The following is a 19,625-nucleotide window of genomic DNA, read 5'->3' as shown; positions in this document are numbered from 1 at the left end:
AACAGGCTCCAGGCTCTGAGCTGGCAGTCAGCACAGAGCCCGACGCGGGGCTCGAACCCACGAACCATGAGATCATGACCCAAGTGAAAGTCGGACGCTTAACCAACTAAGCCACCCAGGCGCCCCTCAGCCGATGAGTCTTAATTCATAAAGGGAATCTCTATTTATACAACAACGCGGGCCAAAAGCGAGACACGCCGTGGACGTCTCCCCTTCCCTCAAGCCCAGGATCCAATCAACAGCCAATGCCAACGGATTTACCAAGGCAGCCATGCTCTTCCACTCACGTCTGTATCTCCTCAAACTATGTATCCTTCCAATCCAAGCTTGAGTATTTTTTTTCCAGTTATGTATTCAGTCAGAAATTATTTCTGAAAACATGTGAGGCACTGTTGTAGGTTTGGCGGATGCAGATGTGAATAAAACAACATATAGGCCATAGCAGATCTCGGACATGTGGAGGACAGGGATACCTTGCAAACTCTCTGCATGCACTGACTTTGTAACCCTCCTTAAAGTTCCCCGTGAAATTCTTACAACAATCCTATCATCAGGCAGGACAGATCCACAGCCACTCCTCGATTTATCCATATTTGCATGCCTCCACCCTCTCCTTCTACTAGATTCGGTTGATATTCTTCACGTGCAATTTTAACTACTACCCAAATGGCAATGATTATTTAAATGCATTTCTTTAAAAAATTTTTTAAATTTTTTTTTTTTTTGAATGAGAGAAAAGAGCACAAGTACAGGAGTGGCAGAGAGAAAGGGAGACAAAGAATCTGAAGCAGGCTCCAGGGTCTGAGCTGTCAGCACAGAGCCTGACGTGAGGCTCAAACTCACAAACCGTGAGATCACGACCTGACCTGAAGTTGGACGCTCAACCGACTGAGCCCCCCAGGTGTCCCTGTTTAAATGCATTTCTACTGGATGCATTAACCTGGATGTGTGGCCTCATCAGCTACATCACCCGAGAATTCTCGTGCTCTCTTTCATCTCTATCAACACCAAGCCGCTCCTGCGCTCACTGTAAACATCTCACTCCCGCCTAGAATGAATTCCTCACTGCTCTTCTCCTTGCCAACATGTGAAACATCAGCCTGCAAAAGGTCATCTCCCTGTGGGAGGCTCTCGGAAGTCCAGGATGTGCTGAGTACCTCTAACCATCTCTCCTCTCGAGAGTTCCCTTAGCCGCCTCGTTATTTGGAAATTATCTCTGTAGATCTCCATCTCATCAGTAGAATATGAGCTACACGAGGTCGGGTACCCTGCATCCTTGGCCTTGATGCCCTGGCAGCTGGCTCCATGCCTGGCACAACGCACAGGGTCCATAAACAAAATGCTTGTTGCTCAAATGTGACTGAACCAGTGAGCTGATAAATGAAGACAGCATGTGGTCTTCTCGCAAAAGTGAAGAGGCTTCGGATGCCTCCCAGCACACTAAATACCGATACCAGCAAGCCGGGGCAGCTTTGCCTACTCTGGGGAAGCTGGTGCAAATACCTGTCAGAATCTGAAGACAGAACCTGCATATTACATAACGACCTTCTAATGAACTACCAGACCCGCTTGCTGTTTCTTTGTTTCCCAACAAAAGTTATCAACTGCTCTCCGAAAGTTGTATTATTGCATGAGGGAAAGTGGCTGGAGGAAGCAACTTAGAAGCCGTATGGACTCAAGCTAATTAGTTGCGTTTGGATTTTGCACGTAAGATAAAGGAGAAATGCAGAAGCTACAGAAATTCTGAAAGCATTTCTCTGCAAGTGGGCGAAGTGTACGTCGGGAAAACAGGATGATCCCACCCCAATGCTGCTGCAAACACCATCTATACAGTTAATTTATCCATTCCAGTGACATTTATTACTTGCCTTTAGGCAGAGTAAAAGGGAGGTGGGGGTGAGCCTCCTTCAGGGTGACCTTGATTTGAGAGAGGAATGGAAATGAAGCCAGAGCCAGTCTAGCTGTTCTCTTCCGAGAGTACAGGGAATTTTCTGCTATGAGAAAGAGAAAGAAAACTCTAAACTTTACTATAAGAAAATCTTAGGGAAGTTATTCCAGCCCCAGATGACGGAGGGTATTTTAGGGGAGGAGGGGAAGATCCTCGGGAATGGTACCAGGAGCAGAAGGAGTAGAAATCTGGGATGTGCTCGCTATCCGTTCAGCAAGTATGTACTGAGCACCTTCCATGTGGGTACTGTAGGCACGGAGACAGAGGGGTGGAGAACACACCCAAGGTCTCTGCTTCCACGGGATTTACATTATGAGAAGGGAGACAGACCGGGAGCACATAAATGAATAAACAGAAAACACACTGGATCCCCCAGAAATTACAATGAGGTGGTGTGCTGAGGATCTGGTGGCACCGAGGAGAAGTGTGATTGCGTGGTCCAGGGAGATCTCATGGTGATAAGCTGCGAATCAGGGAGAAGATCCACGCAAACATGGGGAGAGGAGATCTCCATCACAAGGAGCGGCCCATGGAAAGTCTCGAAGGTGGAAACGGGATTAGAATGCTGGCTGGCCGAGAAGAAAACAGAAAGGCAGAAGGCAGATAAAGCAGCTGTAGGTCACGTAGGACAGTAAACAGCCTCGGTGCAGACTGCACATTTTGTTCTCAGTGTATGGGAGTGTAGGGGAGGGTTTTAGGAAAGGAAGAAAAGCCTTGTGAAGACAGACGAGGCAGAGACTGAGCGATGTGCCTACACGCTAAGGAAGGGCAAGGATTGCCAGCAACCACCACAAGCTGTGAGAAGGAAGGAAGGGTCCACTCGTAGAGCCTTCGAAGGAGCATGGCTTTGCTGACCCCCTGATTTTGGATGTCTGGAAGTGAGAGAGAGAATCCGCTGTTTGTAAGCCATCCGTCCCGTGGCAGCGTCAGAAAACTCCATGCAGTGTGTGGAGCGCCTGTTTATTAAAGCTCATCGGGCTGCCTGGGTGGAGAATGGACTCCAGACAACGAATCAGGAAGACCACCTGGAAACCCACTGGGGAGATGCGCAGGGGTGAAGCTGGCCTGGAGGAGGAAATCATAGGAGATGAGAAAAGTGCCTCAATGCAGGTGTGCTTAGAAGACAAAGTGTACAAGACATGCTGTTGAAACATGCAGAACAGGGAAGATCAAAGAAAGAGGCTTCAGGGGCTCAAACCAGTTCAACTCAGGTAGAGTCACTGAGTAAAGACCAGTGCAAATCAATGAGATGCACTGGCCCGTCAGACATGCGGTCCTGGGCACCCCTAAGATCTCTACGATGGAGGTCAAGGGCTTGGACGGCATCGTACATGGTGAGTGTGTGGGCAAAGAAACGAGACGGTTCAGGACAGAGCCCTAGAAGTTTCCAACTTTGAGCGGCAGGTCAAAGGAGGAGGAAGAGCCAGCCCTGAGGGCTGCGGAGAAGTTCCCGTGAATGTGCTTGCACCATCTCTACGAGAAGTGCTCCACGGCCTCAAAACGTTGACTCGGACACCAAATGAGGCCAAGTGAGGCCAACTGATCCTTTCTTAAGAGAACCACAACTTACAGGACTATTTCCTGAGCTCCAATGGCACCACCCTGATCCCGCCGAGGGTGTAGAATGAAGAGAGACTTCTGAAGGTCCCTCCCTATATCTGATGGAAACACACCCAACACCTGCCCAGGATGCAGTCACACAAAGTGGGAGTCACAGTCTGTGCTTCCTACAGGGACTGCAAGGAGATCGTAAATCCTGTTACTTTAAGGCAGGGATTCCTCTTCCCCAGTCCCAAATGTGCAAGGTGAACATTTTCAATATTCTAACAATCCTGATGGAATTTTCACATTTAACAATTGTAAGCGGTCACAGGCTGGTGCAAACGTCAGGGTGTTTTGATGTTCACTTATTTATCTTGCTCTTTGAGTAAGCTCTACGCCCAAGGTCGGGCTCAAACTCATGACCCTGAGATCAAGAGTCACATGCTCTGGGACTCCTGGGTAGCTCAGTCGGTTGAGTGTCCAACTATTCATGCAGCTCAGGTCATGACCTCAGCGTTTGTGAGATCGAGCCCTGCATCGGGGTTGGAGATTGCTTGGGATTCTGTCTCTCCTTCTCTCTTCGCCCCTCCCCTGCTCACTCTCTCAAAATAAATAAATAAACTTAAACAAGAAAGAGTTGCCTGCTCTACTAAGCCAGCCAGCTGCCCCTATTTATCTTGTTCTTTTTTTTTAGTATATATATTTTAATGTTTTAATTTTTATTTATTTTGAGAGAGAGATAAAGAGCAAGTGGGAGGAGAGACAGAGAAAGAGAGGGAGAGAGAGAGAGAATCCCAAGCAGGCTCCATGTTGCCAGCCCAGAACCCGACACAGGGCTCGATCTCATGAAGTGGAGACGTCATGACCTGAGCTGAAAGCAGAGTCAGACTGATATGATTTACCCATCTCTCAACCTAAACAGGAGAATCACGCTGCAAACATCACCTTTAAAAAAATGAGAGAAGTATTAATGGTGTCGCTACTCCTTCACACCCATAATATTACATTTTTTTTTCATGCTGACGACAGCAGGGATCTTACAGAGATCTAATCTGTTGAATTCTGGAGAAGAATGGTTTAACTGTGCCCATTCTATCAAATTAACCCACAGATTTCATTAGGGAAGTAGATTAGAGTGGTAACATGGTAGAATCCCTGGGCTCATACGCTAACGATCTTTCTGAGGGGTTCTGATTGAGAGTAAAAATCATTACTGTTCAGAGAAAGACGCTCTTTTGATCAGGGAATTTAAGCAGCGTGAGTCCTCTGCGAGCAAGTGTGCTGGACTTAGCACCTTTAGAAAACTAAATGTGTTGACATTTAGAAGTCTTTAGTCATTTCCCACAGCTAGAAGGAAACCACATCCTTCTTTTAGGGCATCGCCTTTTATCAGTGTTTCACTGGGAGTCTGACTGCAACTAAATCTGACAAAGGGATAATGCTTTGCAACAGAGTAGCGGCTGGGATAGTAACAGAGTGTAATACACGGGTGATGTTTCCAGGACTCAAGCGAGGCAGCACAACCTGACTAAAGCATCTGATAGATTTCCTTCTAATATTGAAAACCAGGAAGTAGTCACTGACACGCTGTGAGGACTGTATGATAACTTTGCTTTGTGACCGTCATTCGGGACCCTTGATGCTCTCATTCTGACCCACACCACTTGTATCTTCAAAGAGTCCACTGTCAAGGCTAAATGCGAATAACACATCCTCTTCCTCAAGCTCATAATGCGTCCCGAGATCCATCAGCTGGTGGTCATCTGGTCTTCTGTCCCTGAACCGAGCTTCCACTATACGTAGCCAGGAAGAGTTGTAAAAACAAGCCTTCGGGACAGCAGCCTGTACCCTCACTCCGCGCCCTGCCTCGGTGCCCGGTGATGTGTGTTACCCACTCCTTCATGTTGCCGGGCAGGCCGTGTGCTTCTTCTCACACCCAGTGCTAAAGTGGGTGATGGCTACTGTGGGTGAGCCAGAAGCAAAACGAGAGAGCAAGCAGACGGCGTGGTGAACTCCTTCCCAGCCACGCCTCCCTTGGTACCATTTTTGGGGCCCCCACACCCTCAAGTCTCTCCTCGCCGGACTCACTACGTCTCGTGCTGATAGATGTCGACGTCCTTATGAAACGGCATCGTCTAGGTTTCCTGCTATGAGTGACGGAGCCACCAGCCTGCCCACCCGGCAGCGGACCCTGACTTCCTTCACGGCAGGGGCCACGTTTTCCGTTTCTTTTTTGCCTCAGGCCCACTGCCAGAAACACGGCCCGAATTATGTTTCTAAACCATCTAATGGACAGACGCACTCATTATGTCTTGCGGTACAGTTTGATTCCTGCACCCTGGGGAGTCTGACACGCGTGCCTATGAGCGCATGTACAAGGCCAGGAAGTTGTGCGTTCTGCGCATCTTGTTGCCTTAGGAAGGCAGTCCCCACGGACTGGGTCACCATGCTTTACCTCTTTGCTTGTTACCTCCCCTCGTCCGGTCCCGAGGGGCAAAAAACCGCAGAACTGGGTGGGCGTCCTAAGCCTTAGCACTGATACGCCCCTTGAGACTTCGCATCTAGGTCTTCGTGGAATGCGCCACATCTAATCATAACCAGATACGCATGACTTGTATTCACAATGTGTACAATGTATAAGCAACTTGGGGTCAGTGGCTCAGTGTGATGAACGTTCGACGATCAAATATCTCCAGGGACGAGTCTGATCCCTCACGCTGGTGGCTTAGCTGACGTGGGTCAGGAAGGAAGCATGAGCCCCAAACGCCAGTGCGCGCCGAGTATAATGGCCTCCAAACACATGCACACGCCATCCCCTGGGGCTTGCGACAACGCCACCTTCCACTGCAAAGGGACCCTGCAGATGTGAAGAACCCTTCAGTGGGAACATCACCTGTGGGATGATCTGGGCGCGACAAACAGAAGCACGGCGGTCCTTACGGAGGCAAATATAAGAGCAGGTGAAGGAGATGGGAGTATGGAAACAGAGGACAGAGAGAGAGAGAGAGAGAGGGAGAGGTGTGCAGATTTTGCATTGTTGGCTTTCAAGATGCAAGAACTGGCCATCAGGCAAAAAACACAGGTGGCCTCCGGAGGCCGGAGAAGACAAGGAAGGGAATGCTTCCCCAAAGCGTGCAGGTCACAGCTTTGCTATCACCCTGATTTTAGACCAGTGAGATCCGCTTCTCACTCCTGACCTCCAGAACAAGAACTTAATAAACTGTGTTGTTCTGAGCCCCTGGGTGGCTCAGTCGGTTAGGTGTCCGACTCTTGATTTCAGCTCAGGTCATGATCTCACAATTTGAGCCCTGTGTTCTGACAGTGCAGAGCCTGCTTGGGAGACTCTCTCTCCCTCTCTGCCTGTCCCCTGCTCTCTCTCTTTCTGACTGTCCCCTGTTCTCACTCTCTAGATAAATAAATTTGAAAAAAAATTAGTAAAGCCAGAAGTCTCTATTATTTTGTTATAGCGGCAACAGGTAACTACTACGTGGATTATCGTTTTAACCAGCTGTCCGGTTACAGCTACATTTAATGTGGAAACAACATCAAGTCTTGACACAGAAGGTGTGCCTTTCATCCCCGTGGAAACCATAACAGAAACACGATGGGGCCATGTCGCTGCTCAATGCCTGCAACACAGTGATGTCCATATATTGGAAAGGGGTGAAGGAACAGCACTGGAGCTCAGAGATCAAGGAAAAGTCAACCAGTGGGTGAACTGGGAGGCCACAGCTCATCCAGCTCAGCGTTCCCCACCGTCACATAGCCTCACCTTTATACATTCCGTTACTTCCTCCGTGAACTTCTCCTTTGGCGGACACCTCTTCCACGTGTGCTCCTTGGTCCGAACTGAAGTAGATGAGGGTGTTATTAGCCAGTTTCAATTCATCTAGGACATTCAAGATCTGTCCTGGAGGGGAGAGATATTCAGTGTTAATACAGTTCAATCTTTACAAAAGGAAAGATTACTTGCTCTCATCGACTTCTCTTAAGATGGGAAGGGGATGTTCTTGCACATCACAGCTTTCCCACGCTGATCCCAACAGGGGATGCAATGTAATCAGAAAGCCTAACTGAGGCAGGGTTCTTGGAAACTACAGTCCTTGGACCATTAGTCATCTATAAGCATCATCTAAAACCCTAGGCATCATGGACTGATTCTGTAGACTGATACCTGGGAAAGGATTCTGGAAGAATCAGGCCCACAGAGCATGAGCCACTCACAGGAAGGTGGTGTGGTCCTGAAGACAGAAAAAATCTACCAGTTCCCCTTATTCAGTGCAAAACCCCAAGCCATCAATGTTCTTCTTATATGAATGAACATGTCTACAAATACTTTATGATGAATGTCTTTTAGTACTTATGATCCATACAGATCTAGAACTACCTATCTTATTTAGACTACACGGAACCTTACTGACTGAACAATGTAGGCTCCATTTCACAGATGTGATCAACAAGGTCACAAAGTTAGGAAGGTGAGGATCCAGAGAGTAAGCATTAAATCAGATTCCAAAGGGCAGACTCTCAAACCTTAGATAGGTATGTGGATGGACCCTGTGGGAATCACAGAGGAGGAAAAAAAAGACATAAAGGGAAAAGAAACAGAAATACCTACTTAACTACTGATGGATGAAATGATATGACAGCCATGTGTGTGCTTTAAGTTAACACAGGAAGGGGAGGCAGGCTGGGGTGCAGATTAAACAAGCTTTGGCACGAGTTCATGGTTGTTAAGTGTGCATCAAGAACACATGAAAGTTTACTCCATTTTTTTGTCTACTTCTATTTATGCATACATTTTCCTTAAGAAAAAAAAAACAAAACAAAACAGGAGCTGGCTGAAGATGGAAGGGGCTGAAGTACGGACTGCCTGATGAGGAAGCTGCTGCCGGCTTTCAAGTCAGAAGAACACGATGGTCAAACTAAGGAATGCCCTTTGTGACCCCCGCAGACATCCATATATGCCATGCTACCCGTTAGATTTAGTAAGTTAATGCGCCCAGTTCTATTCTGATGGCGGTATTAGGGTCTGACCCCACTTTTGACGTTTGACTGATAAAAGCTCCGAAGCCTCACTGTTCCTTATTCAACGTGTGCCCAGCCAGCTAATCAGAGAGCCTGGGTGCCGCACCCTGAAATCTTACAGGGACACCATGTATCTCCTGCTGCTGTAATAATGACTCAGTAGGGGCACACCCTAGCCAGCATGTAGGGCAAACCCAGGTGGGGATGGGCCCCCCACTTTGGGGCTGCACCTCCACCCGTGTGATTCAGAAAATGGGGAGAAGGACCGAACCGTCAACTCTCCGTGGAGGCACACAGAGCCGAAAGCAAGACCCGGGTCATTCATTACAAGACATGTGTTTGCTCTTTGACTGTAAATGCCATGGGCCACAGTATGTTCGATCCTTCTCAGGTTTTTAATTCCTATAATAAGCATTCTGAGAAGCCACACCATATACATAAATGCCATACTCGGCACCAAGCAGTAAGATCCACAAAGGCCATTTCAGATCTGTCTCCCACGATAAATCATGGCCGTGCAGACACTGACTGTGGTGTTACTGGGTACAGCAAGGCAAATCACCTGTGTGCGTGGGGGGATTTCGCTCCAACTCTAATTTAAGCTGTATCATTGTGTATACGGTAATTAAGAGTTGAAACAGGGAGAAGAAATAAGACAGTATCACCTCCTCTTATATTTTGAAGGAAAAAAGCCCCTTTTGGCTCATATGACAACTTTTTAAAGTTTATTTTTATTTATTTTGAGAGAGAGACAGAGACCAAGTGGGAGAAGGTGAGAGAGAAGAGAGAGAGAGAGGAAAACAGAATCCCAAGCAGGCTCCATACTGTCAGCACAGAGATCATGACCTGAGCCGAAGTCAATACTCAGATGCTTATCTGACTAAGCCCCCAGGTGCCCCCCATATGACAATTTCTAAGTAAAATCATACAGACCAAGAAGTCAGCAGAGGACTGAAGGGTTTACTTCCTTGAATTATAATTAGTATTTTGCAAAAACGGTAAGCAATCATATACCTACCTTCCAAATAAAATTAACCTCTCATAGATTTAGAATAAACGTAGCATGATTTTTTAAAAAATGTGGTGTCCATGATAAGTTATATGGACACACAACCTGCACGTAAACATTTGCAGCAGTTTTATTTATAATTGCCCAAACCCTGCAAATGACCAAGATGTCCTCTAGCAGGTGAATGGACACAGTGTCGGGTATCCAGACAGAGGACTCCTCTCTGCTCCAAAGAAATGAGCTTTTGGTTGTGAAAAGTCATGGAGGAGTTTGAAATGCACACGGCCAAGTGAGAGATGCCCATGTGAAAAGGTACATAATACAGGATTCCAACCATATGACATTCTGGAAAAGCCAGAGCTATGGAGACAGCCTGAGGAGGGTAGGCATGAAGAGTCAGCACACAGGGTTTGTAGGGCACTGAGAGTATTGTGTCCCATACTGAAACGGTGGCTAATGTGTCATCATACCTTAGTCCAAATCCACAGAGTGGGATTCAAACAGTGACCCTTAATGAAAACTATCACTTCTAGTCGGTAACGATGCTTCAACACTGGCTCATCAACCACAATAAACGTAATGCCATAATTCAAGATATTCTCAAGTACACAAGGTGCACAAAAAAGAGAACATATGATCGGGGCGCCTGGGTGGCTTAGTCGGTTAAGCGTCCGACTTTCGCTTAGGTCATGATCTCACGGTTCGTGGGTTCGAGCCTCACGTTGGGCTCTGTGCTGACTGCCAGCTCAGAGCCTGGAGCCTGTTTCAGTCTGTGACTCCCTCTCTCTGACCCTCTCCTGCTCACGCTGTCTCTCTCTCTCAGAAATAAATAAACATTAAAAAAAATTAAAAAAAAAAAAAAAGAGAACATATGAAACTGTACATTCTACTCAGTTTTTCTGTATATAACTGCTCAAAAAATAGTCTGCTATTTTTTCTGAGAGAGAGAGAGAGAGAGAGAGGAGCATGAGCACAGGAAGGGCAGAGGGAGAGGAGAGACAGAGAGTCCCAAGCAGGCTCTCCGCTGTCAGTGTGGTGTACCAAGCCCTTGGAGCTTCCCGGACACCCCACTCTCTTTGCTCAAGCCAGTGACAGTTCCCGTCTCCCCTGTAGGCTCTTTTCATCTCCAGGGGAGCCTACGGCGGCGCGTAGCAGACAGGCTCTGTCTAGTCCACACCCCAGTATTCCAAACAACCGTGTAAGATATTTATTTCCTTCGTCTCCATCCGTTCTTCTTATTCATTGCCTAGACTGACGCCTTTATCTTTTGCGTCAAAAGTACCCTTACAGCTGGGCTGGGATTAACGCTAGGCGTCCAGCTGAGGCCATCGGGCATGTACAGACCGCAGGATATTTGCCCAAATCTGTGCAGAAACAGTCAAATTTCTGATTTCCTTTCAGTACTTTCTTTCCCAAAAGACACACTCTGGGATTCCATACAGTTTAGGTCTAATGCCAGCATCTCATTTGTAAAGGCTGAAGCCCATTAACTCTTTAAGTTTTCATAAGATTGATCCTGTAAAGCTCTAACATATTTCTCTTCAAAAACTGCTGAACGGAAATCTCCCATGAGAACCAACACTTGTGTGTTATTCTTGCTTCCCGAGCAGCACATTGCAAGTCAGAGGTCCACAAATATTGTTTTTCAGTAAGGTTCTCAAGGTATAATGATACCAATTTATATGGCGTGATAGTTTTGAATTACTGATGGCAGGCTGAAGGATAGCTTATAAATGAAATATGTTATTTCCAAAGCTTTCTCACATTGTTCCCTGAGTGAAACAAATACAGAAAATAAGCCATTTCAAGATCACTTTGTTATTTAACTGGGGACAAACAAGAGCGAGCTTATCAGAAAATGGGAACTTCAGATTGGACTTTTGTAAACTAAAAGGACAACACGTGGAAATGTCAAAATCTGGCTCCTTCCCTCTTCTCCAGGTGTGAGTGCAGCTTGCAGGGGAAGCCTAAATTCTAGAGAGTTCCTTCATCCCATTTGTTCACTCCGCAAACGAGCGTGAAGCCACTATTGAGAATCAGGCAGTGACGCGTCACTCAGGAGACAGACGGCTTCCCAAGGCACGGGCCATATTCTCGGCAGCGCCCGAGGGAGAGAAGCCATCACGCAGAACTAAGGGCTCAGGCTGCCTTTTGGCTCCCAACAGCAGCAGACTTAGTGAAAATCCTGGGTTCCCAGCTTGCTCACTGGGGCTCTTTGCCTCTAAGTCAGAGCTGAAAACGTAAAATAGGAAAGTGTTGCCAGGAGGGACAGAGAATTTCATCCACAACAGCCCAGAACTGGTCACACTATGATTGGTCAACACACCTTAGCTCTGGCAATGAGACAAGACAATGTCCACCCACTCAACATGTCACCAGGAACCGGGAAGAGCCCCTTACGACTATTTTAATAAGTCTTTTATCTGATCAACAGGTTAATGGTGGGACTCAATAATCCTGCTGAAGTCACAGCTGTGCAGTACCTTGCTGTGGCACGTCTGGGTGGCTGGGACTCTCCGTCAGGCGTGTGCAATGCTTGGCACTCAACGTTCTAGCTTTCGCCTACGTCCTCAGATGTTACTGAGTGGCACAGAGAGATTTAGCTGTCACTGGCCTGAGAGAGGCAATTTTTTTGTCAGCTTATGTAGGATGAGAAGCATACTCAACACCCCATGCATCATGGCATATCTGTCAGCGCGCAAATAGGTGTAACTCCAGTTGGAACTAAGGTCCACTTAATGCAGGTAAACTTGAACTATCACATATCACACATTGGCCTTGTTCAAATTTTAACAGGCTTAATTTTTGCCTTGAGAACCATGCAAAAATGAAGATTCTGATTCCCCACATCTGTGGGGAAGTCTGTGAACCTCAATGGTGCCCATCTGAAAAACGAACATTTATGCGTAACTAAATGCGTCATAAACACTGACGTATAATAAAGGAAATTTTACAGATTTCAAAAACAACAATGATAAGGAGATACGGGTACAGTTTCAATTCAACACCTAAGTTTTACACACAGTAAAGAAACATAATAATGTAGAATTAGGATTATTAGGGCAGTTAAGAAACGGAAGAGCCTGCAATTTTCAAGTTGCTCTTCTGGAGATGACCCTTTGTTCACTTTGCTGGAGCTTTTTGCTTCAGTTAGTTCCTGTCTGAGCTCCTATTGTTTCCGGGAAATGCATCCTTATTTTGTGCTGTACCTGGTTGTTATGATAATGTTGTGATTTCCTCCATTAAACCCGTCTCTGCCCTTAACACCTTGTAATGTGTGATTTATCCCCTGCACCTGCATCTGCTCGCACCATCTGGGGTGTTTTCGCGGCTCAACTCTGCTATCTTCTTGGGTTAGCAATAATATGTGTGTGTGTGTGTGTGTGTGTGTGTGTCTGTGTGTGTTTTCCAAGACATTGCACTTGCTGGAAATAATCTGAATAACTCCAACTAGTTCTCATCTCAGTGAGCTCACCAGTGTCTTCCATCAATGAAGCAAAGACACACAGAGAGGTGTGTCCGCGTCTATTCAATGGAATCACGCACGTGTGTGGGAGGAGACCCAAGGCTGGCAAGCTGGCATGGCTGTGGGTCACAGGAAGCCACTCCGAGTCAGTGCCTGTGGCCACTGCTTCCCGCGGATCACAAGCCTCCCAGGGGGATGGCTGACCTGAGCAGCGGGTGATGAGCCTGGCAGGGAACAGTTTTGAGAGGACCGTGCTCAGTGAACATACGGTCCGTTGCTCTTGATCCATTGTACGTCCTGGACTTTACTGTCTGGCAGAAAATGAGGTTTGGGAATTCTCGTGCAGCCCTTTGCTCTTCTGAATGGCCACTGGCTGAACCTGCCCTGGGGGGTTACCCAGGCTTTACCACCGAGTCAGGTTGCCCAGATCCCCCTTTGATCCCCTCGGATCAAAGCCAACAGAAAGCTCCAGAAACACTCCCGCCAGGACTTGCCACCTCACAGGAGGGCTGCCCTGAAGGCCCTGTGCGAGCTGGACTGTGGGCAGACATGCCCAGAGGCCAACGGACAGCGTTCAATGGAATGAAACCTTTTAGAATTCTTACTTGTGATGCTCAACCTCACCATCCATGTTCACTTTTATTTTAGGACTAGAATTTTTTTGCATTGGGTTTTACCATCCGTAAAGCTGAAGGTACAAGACTGAACCTTATACGTCCTTTCATGGACACCACGTATATCACAGATTGAAGCCCTCCTGGGCACGCTGGCTAACACGCCAACAGGCTCCTCTCTTGGCTTTTGCTCCTAAATCCATGTGACCTCCAGTTTGCTCGTGTGCAGGGCCTCTGCGACGTCAGCCTAACTGCGGGGTGAAGTGTCGGCTTTGTGGCGAGATCGCAAGCTCTTAGGAATAGGTCGTCTGTTTCCCCAAGACCTGCACTACCAGGCTCTGGGTGGAGAGGCTCTTCTGGAGACTGTGTGGTCCAGACAGGATCATCTCAAATGAAACAGCCGTTGTGACGTTAGAAAACCACACAAGATGCAGCGAACATGTTGACTTTTTCATCACGGACTTTCTCATCCATGAACTATTTCTTTTTTTTTTTTTTAAAGGAATTCTCATTTATTTTTTTTTACAAATAGTTTATTGTCAAATTAGTTTCCACATAACACCCAGTGCTCATCCCCACAAGTATCCATGAACTATTTCTAAGAGCTTGAGATCTCCCCATAAAGTCACAGCCTCACCCTGCAGTTGGGCAGACATTGCGGGGGACCCACACACAAGTGGACAGAAGCCCACGTCGATGAGGAGGCATCACATGCACACTTCAAGCACAGATGTTTTACACATCTGGGAAATAATAATAATAATAATAATATCATGTAGTATTTGTTGAGAACTTCATGTGTGGCAAGCACCATGCACTATGCCCTAAACACATGACGTCACTGAATCTGATTCATTAATTCCGCTCATTCAAGCAGATGAAATAAATCTTTGCAGGGGGACAGTTGCATTTGATCTTCTGACCCCACCATTACTGGGTCGTGGCTTAAAAGGAACAGGTATTCAGGGGCGCCTGGGTGGCTCAGTCAGTTAGGTGTTCGACTCCTGATTTCAGCTCAGGTCATGATCTCATGGTTCATGGTTCAAGCCCCACAGTGGGCTCCACACTTGCAGTGCTGAGCCTGCCTGGGACTCTCTCTCACCTCTCTCTCTGCCCCTCCCTGCTCTCTCTCTCAGAATGAATGAATGAATGAATGAATAAATAAATAAATAAACTTTACAAGAATTTCAGAGAAAAGCAACAAGTATTCAAATCTATTCCTGGCCCCTAATTCTGACTTCTCCTTTCAAATACACATGCTGGTATTCAGTGGAATATTACCCAAGTACTGCTTTAACTCAATATCTTGGGTCCCAAAAAATGTTTTGTTTCTATGCCTTAAAATATTTTTTTTAAATTTTTTTAATGTTTTATTTATTTCTAGGAGAGAGAGAGAGAGAGAGACAGCGTGAGCAGGAGAGGGTCAGAGAGAGAAGGAGTCACAGACTCTGAAACAGGCTCCAGGCTCCGAGCTGGCAGTCAGCACAGAGCCCGACGCGGGGCTCGAACCCACGAACCGCGAGATCATGACCTAAGCGAAAGTCGGACGCTTAACTGACTAAGCCACCCAGGAGCCCCTCTATGCCTTAAAATATTTAACTAGCAAATTCAATGCACTCCATGGTTAACTGAAGGGGGAGGAAATATTCCTGAGAACACTCTTCTATTACTCACATCGCCTTTCTACTGCTTTCTGTATCTGGTGTTTAATTTTGAACACGGACATCTTTACAGTATACAAGGCAAACTCGAGAAGACACGATTTGGTGCAATCTTCGAATATGGTAGCTGCAAGCCCCTAGGCGGCTCAGTCAGTTAAGTGCCCCACTTTGACTCCGGTCATGATCTCACGGTACGTGGGTTCGAGCCCCATGTCGGGGTCTCTGCTGTCAGCGCAGAGCCTGCTTCTAATCCTCTCTCTCCCTCTCTCTCTGCCTCTCCCCTGCTCGTGCTCTCTCTCACACAGAAAAAATAAATTAACAAACACTTAAAACAAAATGAATTCAGTAGCTGGAAGTACATCATCAAAGGTCACTGCTCCACACTGGCTTGTCATGTAGACAGTGTGTGCAGCTGGAGGGGAACGGAAAGGTCTACTGTCTGAGTTAATTCACCAGGACAGGCACCCCTCCATGCTCTGCTGGGCAGGTGGCCCTGGGGAATCCCACACAAGCTGCTTCACCTCTACAAACCTCCCTGTCCCACTTGTAAACTACAGATGACACAAATACCTCCTGGTGCAGCCGTGGGGAGTTAACAGATCCATGCACGCAAAATATTTCAGCAAGTTACCGGACGATCAGCACAAGATTTTACAGGCTAGCGGCTGCCGCCCAATAAACGTTTCTCATTCTTGCACTGCTGGTTGTTGCCATCACACGGATTATTGAAACGTGACCACGTATTTTATTAATCTCGTTTGAATTAGTCGGGACTTGATTTCTTCGATTATTTATGGTGCCATCTTCGTTACAGAAATGATTTATGAACCGGTGTTAAAACTGGTTCGTTTTAATTCGAGATGTAAAAATATCTGTCTAAGCCCACAAACATGAAATTAAGCTTTGGGCTTTGCAAAAAACGGTAACGCTCCTTCAGAGTTGATGAAGACTAAAGGTTCATGATTTATAAACTAAATTAACTAAATTTGGAGAACCAGGGTCGATATTCCACATGATGCACTTCCAACCACATATCGCGGCACATATCGTTTGGATCACCAGACGTGCCTTTGTTCTGCCGCACCCCTCCCCCCCGGCCTTCTGCATCCCCTACTCTGCACTCCATAAAGTGAATGCATTGAGGGGCATCTCAGCGGCTCAGTTGGTTAAGTGCCCAAGTCTTGATTTCAGTTCAGCTCATGATTTCACAGTTTGTGAGTTTGCACCCCGCATATATTGACAGTGTAGAGCCTGCTTGGGATTCTCTCTCTCTCTCTCTCTCTCTCCCTCCCCCTCCCCCACTTCCTCTCTCTCTCTCAAAAGAAATAAAAGTAAACTTTAAATGAATAAAAATAAAAAATGAAAAGCATGAACACAGTTGACAGCAGAGCCCAGGACTGACCGTGGCCAAGTATTCAGCGCGTCCACCTACCTGGTGGGCAGGCAAATGGTTCAGATGGGATCATGGAGGAGCACACAGAGAGAACTCCAGTAATGCCACCCACACAGGACGGGGGAGAGACATGACTGAACGGTTGCATCTTCACATCCCTGAGGCCATAATTGCCTGTGTCTTTCACCACCCATCCGTCCTCATGTTGGCTCTCTGTTAGGAATTCCATTCCTTTACTCCTTAAAAAGCACTGGGCAATGAAGCCTGATAAACATGTCTGGGGGGCTCATGTCTAGTGGGCACGAGGGATTCAGCTCTCAAATGCCAGGAGGCTCCCCAAGCACACAGGTGTCTGATGCTGCCGTGCAGACGGCCACAGAGAGCCAGGGAGATTTGTGGGGCGGCTGACTGCCAGCGTTTCGACAGCCACAGACCTGGATGTCATCTTCCTCCTGAAACAAGAGCAAGGCTTCCAACTTCTCCCGTGGTGGCTTTCAGAGCAGAAAGAGAAACTGATACCAAAGAGCGGGCAACTGGCATTTCAGACGGGGAGCCTGGGAAGAGCTGACCCTGACCAATGACTTCCATTTCTACTGCTACCTAGACCTGTCTAGCAGCCATGAAGAGCCGTCGTCCACATTAGGAAGTGCTCGGGGGGAGCCCACAAAGCTACTACAGGCAGAGGGATCCAAAGCTTTCTTCCCAGAGAATAAAGACCCCAGTCCAGGAAATGGCCATTCTGAGGACAGCCAGTGTGGCACACGGCGTGAAATACACAGGCAGGTCTCAAAACACAGCGACGGAGCAAAGGAGGCAGAGCCCAGTTAGCGACGTGATTCCTTACTTTGGGTGAGGCAGGAGGGAAGGAGATACGCAGTGTGTCCCTCTCAGCTCAGGATTGCATGTGCTCACGCAAATAGTGTACATGAGTGTATCCTCTACCCTCTGGATTCCATCCACGTGCACCAACACTTATGGCCGTCCTCAGTCTATTTACACTGTTTTGCTCAAGGACTCCCTTCCTCTTCTCCAATGTAATGGACCACAACCCTCTGCAGCCAGTGCTGTAGGAGCTGTGTTTTGTTCAGACCACCCCCCTCTCCCACTGGGACGCCCTCTCAGAAAGCCCCTGCGGATGACACGACAATGCATTTCTCAGAAGGAAGCATCTATCCTATTTGTGAATAGGGCAGTTCCTTCCATTTCAAAATAAGTCATTATGTCCCTTTCCTTTCCTTCCTCCACTTTGCTTAGCGCAAGGGAGCATGAAGCAAACCCAAAACGTCAACTTGTATAAACAAAGCGAAATGTTTTTCTTAAAGTCAGTACGCAAAGTCTCGGAGACTGTCAGAGAAGCTCATTTTCTGTAGCTTTTCTTCTTCCTAAAGTACGGCATATTTACCTGCTCAAATTCAGATGCATAAATGCATTTATAAGACGGTTGTTACTGACGAAATTTGGCAGGAAACAAACAGCCACACGACAAAGGTATCTGACAGCCAATTTTACCTTCCCGTGATTAAAGTTAAAATACGTAAAATGCTGTAATTTTGTCGTACTTGTTCTCTCCTGACTATTGTCTTACTTCCGAAAGGAAAAATATTATGACAACAGTATTCTTTCGATAACCATTTTCTACTAACCAGAAATGTGAACACGGGCAGAAGTCACATTTTGCCACGACTGACTCAAAGGGGAGACTGTAGGTGAATGTCACTCAGTGTTTGTTTTCCAACTTCAGGAACTGATAAGCATCAGAAGCCAAATGGGTACGCCTGCCGTTAGTGACCTTGAAGGAATGATACCCTGACTCCACAAATGACAGAGGTCTGTGACCATTTCAATTATTGGCTTCAGTGGTGCCTTGGAACACCCACTGGAAAGATCTATTTTGGACTGAGAAGTTGTTGTTTACAAAAGCATGCTATTTTATGATCTATCTTCACCTTTTTTTCTACTAGTTGGGAGCAAGTAAAATGACGTACAGAGTCCTGCCATAAAGAAGCTTTCCTTCCCAAAGGCTTATAAGTCTCAGTTAACAGAGGAGCACTAAGCCATCACCAGTCTGGAGCTCCAGCCGCCATATTGAGAAGATGTGTCTCCAGTGGGTGAGCCTACCAAGCACCTCAGAGCACACACAGTCAGCAACCAGGAGACTCTGAGCCACCTGAACTCCCACTCCACAAGGCTTGCTGGAGATACAGCTCCTTCACACTGCAGGCAGACGGACGTGTTCCAATGACCTCAGAAGACAGAGACTATGGAAAGATCCTGTTCGTCCCATCTCACATGGGGAGATATCAAACCCACATAACACATGAACCTGTGCCCCAGGACACCTACAGCCACCTGCTTCCTATCTCTACACAATGAGAGAAGGGAGTCAGTGCAAGGTGTACATGTAGCCATCATAATAACAACAGCACACATCTGTATCCCAGGGACGCTTCAAGATCTCCCGGCAATGAGGTATAACCCCATTTTACAGATGAGGAAATAGAGACCCAGTGAGATGGGTAACCTGCCCAGGCTTGCCAGCCAGGGGGTGCTGGGGGTATAGCCGCATGTCAAGAATCTGGCCCCAGAGTCTACTCCCTTCCCCAGCACCCCTGCTGCCACCAACAAGCAGAAGTTGCATGTCCTGGGGCCATCGTCCCAGTGAATACTGCCCGGGGACTAAAGTCACGCTCCAGGGTCTGAATCCTGCTGTGAGAGCTCGCCGGGGCAAGCCACTTCCCTTCCGTGTGCCTCGGTTTCCGTATTGGCAAAATGCAGTCCCATCCGGAGAGCCTGAATGAGGATTACTACGGATGCAGGATGCCCGGAGGGAGAAAGTGGCCCGAAGGGAAGATGTGCACGCTTATTATGAGAGCGTCAGTGTCATTATGGCGGGGGGAGTGTGGTAATGCTCTGGTGATAGGACCTGGTCTAGGGGCAGAGGAAACCGGGAGAGCCCAGGAGGGA

The 19,625-nt window shown here is 47.3% G+C and overlaps 1 protein-coding gene across 4 annotated transcripts in view; it reads right to left on the bottom strand.

Moving 5' to 3' along the window:
• STS (steroid sulfatase) overlaps window positions 1-19,625 on the bottom strand; it is a 158,309-nt gene that overhangs the window by 31,527 nt on the left and 107,157 nt on the right. For all 4 annotated transcript variants that reach the window (XM_077754704.1, XM_077754702.1, XM_077754701.1 and 1 more), the window contains one exon: window positions 7,263-7,400. In XM_077754704.1, coding sequence (XP_077610830.1) covers window positions 7,263-7,400 — 138 coding nt within the window. The remainder of the gene's footprint in view (window positions 1-7,262; window positions 7,401-19,625) is intronic.

Source organism: Crocuta crocuta, unplaced genomic scaffold, assembly GCF_008692635.1.
Source record: "Crocuta crocuta isolate KB4526 unplaced genomic scaffold, BGI_CrCroc_1.0 scaffold221, whole genome shotgun sequence".
NCBI classification, from domain to species: domain Eukaryota; kingdom Metazoa; phylum Chordata; class Mammalia; order Carnivora; family Hyaenidae; genus Crocuta; species Crocuta crocuta.
This window is presented reverse-complemented; position numbering and strand designations above follow the sequence as displayed.